The sequence below is a fragment of the Apteryx rowi genome, unplaced genomic scaffold (assembly GCF_003343035.1).
Source record: "Apteryx rowi isolate R43461 unplaced genomic scaffold, aptRow1 scaffold_385, whole genome shotgun sequence".
NCBI lineage: Eukaryota > Metazoa > Chordata > Aves > Apterygiformes > Apterygidae > Apteryx > Apteryx rowi.
This window is the reverse complement of record NW_020450363.1, coordinates 247,387-254,504: the sequence shown is the minus strand read 5'-3', so window position 1 is coordinate 254,504 and position 7,118 is coordinate 247,387. Positions and strand designations below refer to the sequence as shown.

The 7,118-nt window shown below is 37.2% G+C and overlaps 1 protein-coding gene across 2 annotated transcripts; it reads left to right on the top strand.

Moving 5' to 3' along the window:
* Nucleotides 1-6: 6 nt before the first annotated feature.
* CCDC107 (coiled-coil domain containing 107) lies at nucleotides 7-7,118 on the top strand. Of its 2 annotated transcripts, XM_026074294.1 has the most exons (7): nucleotides 10-62; nucleotides 451-509; nucleotides 2,398-2,599; nucleotides 2,856-2,922; nucleotides 4,149-4,239; nucleotides 5,413-5,522; nucleotides 6,081-7,118. In XM_026074294.1, the coding sequence occupies exons 1-7, from the start codon at nucleotides 39-41 to the stop codon at nucleotides 6,356-6,358; spliced, it is 831 nt and encodes a 276-aa protein (XP_025930079.1). In that variant the 5' UTR covers nucleotides 10-38; the 3' UTR covers nucleotides 6,359-7,118. The 2 variants fall into 2 exon arrangements, with proteins under 2 accessions (XP_025930078.1, XP_025930079.1); XM_026074293.1 differs by lacking the exon at nucleotides 451-509 and having other exon boundaries at nucleotides 7-189; nucleotides 2,394-2,599.

The window sequence follows — 7,118 nt, the reverse complement described above, 5'->3', positions numbered from 1 at the left end:
GTGCGGAAGGCGGCGGCGGCGGGGCCGGGGCGGCGGCCATGGCGCTGTCGGTGGCGCAGCAGGTGCTGGTGTCGGCGGTGCTGGTGCTCTGCGTGCTCGTGGTGGTGCCCAGGATGCTTGGGGGAGGCGGCGGCCGGGCCGGCAGGGCTGTGCGCGGCGGCCGGGCCGATGCCCGCCCGCACCGCGGAGGTACGAGCCGCGGCGGCGGCGCCGCGCTGCGGGCCGGTCTCCTCGCCGCAGCTGGTTAACGCCGTCGCTGGTGCTCGGGAGGAGCCCGGTGCAAATGGGGAGGGCTGTGTTACGGATCGCCCTAGCCCTGAGCGGGATCCAGGCATTTTATGCGGCCTTGTGAGCAGGGGAGGCGTTGTGAACCAGCTTCGGGCTAGCGTGGGTGCTTTAACTTCTTCACCGTAAACCCCTCTCTCTTTCGTATTCTGCTTGTTTTTCTAGTTTATTACTGTGTTGGTTGCTTGCTTTATTGTGTTAAGAAAGTTGCTCCCTAAATTGAGGTAAGTCCTTGCTATCAGAAGCTCGTATCTTCCCAGGTGTGTTTAATGAACGAGTAGGTGGTATTGCCTGCATTGGCATTATTTATTATTCTGGCAGATTAATGATTCTGAGGTGTAGAGGGGAGGAAGAGAATTGGGTATGTTGGAACTTTAATAGGGAAATCAAGTATTACTGTTAGTAAATACTAGCAGAGAACTTTACAAAATTTGTCAGAAACTGTATTAGAGTTAAAGACGCTTTTCTAGAAGAGATATCGTTGTTTGGTTTAAACAGCTTACGGTTTATTAAAACTTAAGAAGTATAAATGTATATGAAGCTGTGTCAGCGTACATTAGCTAAGGACTTGACTCCTGACTCTCGAGGTCCAAAGGTCCATTTTAATTTTGGCAAATAACAAACAGGTTATTTCTTTGAGGCAACTCTGACTGGCTGATAAGGCCTTCAGAGGCACTGTAAATCGAGCAGTGCTGCTGAAACCCTCCAAAGCGTGTAGCTGTGCTCTTCCTTGGCAGTACCTTCCAGAGGCAGGAGAGGCGAGTCTTGAGCAGCTGGCATGTTCTTCCTAGCAGGTCTCAAACGCGGTGTGTTTCATAGGCTCTAGCCTGGCTGTATTGCCAGATTTCTTTCAATTTACATAGTGATTACTATTTGTTACAGGCCGTAGATCAAATTCTTCTCAAACCAAACCTTTAAAAAAATGATACTTAATATGCTTGCAGTTCTATTAATGTTTTGGTCCAGCGCTGTATAAAATAAATTTCAGGCACATCTGCTGTTCTCATCTATCGAGATTCTCCTGTTCCAGCTTAAAATTGAGTCTAATTTTACTTATGCTTAATTAATACTTTCGTGTTAATTGACAATAAGGTTTTTTTGCATAAACGTCTTCTGTTTGGGAATTTTTATAGAATGTGAGTCTTGTTTTACGCATGTTTGGTTCTGAAAAATTAAGATGACTTTCAAGTCCCTTTAAACATTTAGTTCATAAGTCCAGGCAACCAGTTGAGACATCAGTATAAAACTTTCAGGAGGCCTCCTCAGCCTCCTAATGATCTGCTGCTTGTTTCTGGAGCCTTCTGCGTTCTTTAGCTGTAGTAGTTTCTTATGTGCATGTCCTATGGACCATAGATTTAACTATAAAAAATAACATAATTCAAGCCATGAAACTAGCTGTTCCTTCATCTGGTGCCTGTTCTGGCAGGCAAATTACATGCAAAAATATAATCTTTAAGAACAATTTTAAGGCTTGCAGGTTGCATCTCTAGACTACTCTCTAGTGAAGAACTAGAGCTAACTACTTCCAGCTAACTACTTGAATTGCAGAGGTACAGCACTTCTAAGCCTGTGGTAGTGTTCACATAGTACTGATTTTGTTTTTAAAATAACCAGAGCAGTAACACCGCATACATATTTCAGCAAAACTTTTTTTCCTTTGGAGTGGACAATTCAGTTTCTACTTAACTCCTTTCTTTGTTGCATAGAAAAATATTAATCTGTAACTGTTTGCAACATTATCAATAGTTTCTCTGAGTATATTTTAATTTCAAGATCAGAGTGTTTCTTGTTGTGTCTAACCTTTCTGTAGTTTGCCCTGAATTTGCTAATTTTGCTAACGAAGAAATATAAAACTTGTATCTTGAAGAAACACAGAAGCTTAGTTTGAAAGTCTTTACTATCTAGATTTAACTTTGTATTCTACTTATGGAAGAGTGGTCTGTTGTAACTTTAATTTGAATTCAGGGCTGACCACGCCATTTAGAGGAGTGATGAACAAAGAGGGCCATAATAAAAGAAAAGGACTTAGTTCTACTTGCGAAACTAATCGTACCTTTAATTTCCTTTCTTACCTTGTCTTTTTCCTCTCAAACAATTTAATCTTTAAGGTAGTCCTCAGACAATTCATCAAGCTCACCTGAATCCAGGAAATTCTGAAGGTAAAACTTACCAGAGTATTCAGCAGATGAGAAATGCAATGGAAAAAGAGCTAAAGAGTGAAAGAACAAGAGGAAATGGTAGAGACTTAGCCCTTACCCTGATGCCATTGTATGCTCTTGGTGTGGGAGTGTTTGCAGCATACAAATTTCTTAAGGTAAGCAATATGAAAAGTTTTAAGTCATAGATATCGTAGAAATTTAGGTCATAGAAATTCAGAACAGTCGTGTTGTCATTGTTTAAATTATGAGAGTATTTTAAGATAGGAAAAACGCAAGGCAGATACAAAGGTCACATTAATGGAGCACAAATGATTATGGTCACTATTTGCTTTCAATAAAATTTCTAAATATTATTTCATGTATGAAAAAAAAATATTATGCACTCTTGTAACACAATGGTATTTATTAAAGATGAAGTCTCAGGAAGAAAGTCTCTCCAAGAAGGAAAAAAATACAGAAGACAAGGCAAAAGAAACAGGTAAGATACCCATTCAGAATGCATCAGTGAAAATATGCACCTTTGTTTTAGTTAGAAATCAGCACTTTTGATGAATGTAAGCAATCTAGCTCAACAAGAACAATCTTAAATTATTTAAACGTCACTAGTAACCTACAAAAAATATTTTAAAAGTATGTTATTCTATAAACTTCAGGTACTAGATAGAGATTTGGTTGAAAACCCCAGATGTATTCTTCAAAACAATATTCTATAGTAATACATTATGGCTCTCTGCCTGTTGATATGTAATGTTTTTTGTCACTCAAGACCTGTTTGTTGTTCTTCAATAGAATAGAGTGTTTAAATAGAATATAACAATCTGCTGTTGAATTGGACTGTATTAATGGTGGAACAGTATGGATAAACAGTTATATAGGCTGTTGTATTTCTGGGCCAAATAATAGACCTGTCAAAAACATAAGACCTTTATAGAAGAGGCAGAAGAAACAAGTGATACTCTCTTTTTCTTCTTGGTACAGAGTACTCTCTTGAATGTCTGATTCTGTCTAGTCCCCATATACAAAGAATCAGGGCTTTACCTGGAGAAAAATTTATGGCATATCCAAGTTCCACTGTTGTCCTACTTTTTTTTTTTTTCCCCCCCCTTCCTTATCTAGACACATTTTTATATTACTAAACAACTAGAAGCCTCTACTGTTGTCCCTGTACACTATATGCATAATCAGTTTCAGCAGTGATTTGTTAGACTGCCTACTCACCATCTTTGGGTTTTGTATTCTTCCTTCCTCAAAACTGATTTGTAATTTAGGAGGAGGCATACTCTTCCCAACTCTAGTGCCTTTGCCTTTTCTGGTACTGTCATAAGAGTTTAATATAGTTGCAAGTGTGACTGGACAAATTCATGGCAGTGTAGTAAGTATAAAGACACTACCTCTGGCTCAGGAAGTCCTGGAACTGCATAATTTTGGAGGCTGGGAGAGGAAAGAGTTCCTGTATGCTTGCTCAGTTTTTGCCAAGGTATTCTCTATTTGGACATTATTGAAGACAGGTTATTGGATGAGATGGACTTTTGGTCACATGTAATAAAGGTTCTGTTATGTTCTTACCCCACTGCTCCCTTTTCGTGTTCTAGAACTTTAGAGAGAAAAAACTACTATATTCCTGTTTTTACATATGCCCAGCTAAAAAAATAACTTAATGTCCTTTCGGTAGTGCATTTCTTACGTAGAGTTTGTTTGTTTTAGAACATCAGCTTTTAGAACTGGAGCAGCACCTAGCACAGACAGAGAAAATGTTAAACTCTTTATTGACTCAGTTGGATCCACTGTCAAACTGGTGAGTGATTCTGAAATAGTTCAGTTAGCATCATTTTTTTGTCAATTGAGATTCTCCAAAGAATTAAAAAAGTAGAGTTCTTAGAGTTCCTTATACATAGATAGGGAACAGTGTTTAGGAACCTTTTTTAATTACTCAATGGTTATTTAGCCTTTTGTAGATAATACCAGTTCTGGCATTTGCCGCCATCTCCACAAACACCTGCTGCCTCTTGTTCACCAAACGTAAATGCAAAAAGCTCAGACTTATGATCAAGTTACCATGGTTCAACCAGTTTGTGTACTCAGTTGAAAACTAATGTGGACTGAGGAGAGTAATATTAAAAAAAAAAAAAACTTAAGCTTCGTAGCATTCAAAAGCTTTTACGGAAATTAATTTTTTGGTAGCAGACTGAGTTTTTCTCTTTTGATACCATTAGAAGAAGACAAAAATAGCTACCAAGGTATAGCTGCTTATTTTTGTTTTGAAAGGAACTTACTAAGTGAAGGTGTGTGTTTCAGGGAAATTTAACTTTCTGTCATACTGCAAAATAAGGGAATAAGTAATATAACCTTCTTGTACTCATAGAGATGTGCTTTCCTCAAGGAGCTAGGGCCTTACCCATTTTCCAGAAATACAAGTATCCCTGCTGCACATGTTGTGTAGACTGACATCTTTCATGAAATCCAGCTTAAAACATGCAGAATTTCATAATTGTTCTTTTAGTGTACTCCTGAATTTAACATGTTAAAACTGTTAAATAGTAAATCCACTGACCAATTTGGCTGCTTTACAAATTTCTAGTAGTGATGGAGAGGGGAGAGAGTAGACAAAGCCTGAAATAAATGAAAAGAACTTCTAAACTTTAAAGTTCTACATTAGGCAATGTTGTCCTGAAAATAAAATATTTTGGATTGTTAGTTGTTTCTTTCAGTAGTCACTGCTCAGCTTTGGCCATTTGAACTCCAGTCTTAGAATTCAGTGACTAAATTAGCCAGTAGCTGTATGTGCTGGACTTCCCGCTTCCCAAGAGTACAGTTTCAAAGAAAAGCTTGACCTAAATGTGTCACTAATTTGACTGTGGTATTTATCCACTGAAAGATATATTCTGATCTTATGCATTTTCAGTGAAATGTTATCAAGCACTCACTTCCGAAGTAGTCTTTCAGCTGTTGACATCTATCTTTTTTCCAGTGTCAATGCTTTAGCTTGCGAGCAGAAAGATGAAATAATGACACAGCTCCAATCAATTAGACGACTGATGAAAGAAAGTGGGTTGGATAAATCAGAAAACAAGATGAAAGGTACTTTAATTTCCAGCAGGATAGATATTGTAGTAGTTTGTGTTTTAAAAGATTAAACAGATCTTACTATAATAATTTTCAGTTCCTGCATCTTTGGTGAAATATGTTGGGAATTAATTTTAATCTGGAGGAGTACCATTCTTCTTGCCTGCACTGTATCTAATTACAAATTTGTGATGCATCATCATTCTTTGAGAATAAATGCTAAAATACATTGAAGTAGGATAGACTACGTAGTCACGTTGTACTTTGTTAGAGCAGACTAACTTTAAACTAACTTTAGACTGAGGGTTCCCAGACAGTAAACTGTTAGGCTTTGGGTAATGCTTGCATTATTATATTCAACAGCAAAATGTATATTAGTTTCAGCTGGAGCCTTCCAAGAGGTACATATTTGTCCAAGAGGAACTTAAAATGTTAAGAGTGGTTCACTGGGAAATTTTTGCTGTACTTAAGGTTCTTTAAAAGAGAGAAAACAAATGAGTAATTTTAAACTGACTCTGAAAATTGGAACTGTTACACTAAACTTTTTTTTTTTTTTTTTTGGTAAATTGTAAGATGTCAGCCACATTTGTAATGAGAAACTTGAAGATCTCATTCAGTCATTTGCTGAACATTCTCCAGAGAAAGAAATAGATGACCAAGAAGATGACAGTAATGAAGATTTGCTTGAGGATGTTGATAATGATTACAAAATAGGAGAGGATCAATTATATGAAGAATGTGATGTAAATCAGGTGTTTGAGCCAGATGTGGTGGAAGACCAAGAAATGATAAACAAAGATGTCCTTGAACCAGAAGAGATAGGACTGAGGAGACGTAATAGATATGAATGAAATATGTAAAACATTCAAAAGCTTGTGTTTTTCTTCACAATATTGTATGCACTTTAAACTGTTTTGAACCAAGTTACATGCACTGCTATATGCTTTAAAAAGAGGGTGAGATATTGTCTGTGCTAATATCTGTGGCAGTTTTGTAACTGACTTCAATGGCAGCAGAATTTCACTTGGGATGTTTACATACTTTTTCTATTTATTTTTTCCTATAGAAAATATTTCTGTACTCTGTATATAATGCATCGTAATTATATCTGGAGCTTTAGTAAAATATTGGGATCTCTTATAATTAAAACTATAATGAATAGATGTTTCAAAGATGTTTTGTAGCTAGTAAGCTTACTGCAACCTTTAACTGTGAGTTTCTTGAATTCATGAGAGTGCTTGCACTGATGAGTTTACCTCTTCATGGAATGAAAAGCAGTATGGAGTTAAATCTCAGAGATGCTTTCATAGACAGACTTCTTTATTTGGAGAGAGAAATTTAGCCACAGACACTACTTCAAAATAATAATGTCTGTTTGCTAAGCCAGGTTTATTTGTTTCAAAACAAGTCCTATAATTTGACTTCTGCTGTTGCCTGAGGATTGATGTATATTTTTGTATGCCAGTTTGAACCTTAATACAGTACATTGGCTCACTTCCATTTCTTCCCTGTCACCAGTTAAACTCAGCAGCTGCCTAATAACTGACTGATACCTATTAGTAATATTATCTGTTTCATATGTATAATAAAATTATAGAATCTGGCCTTTTA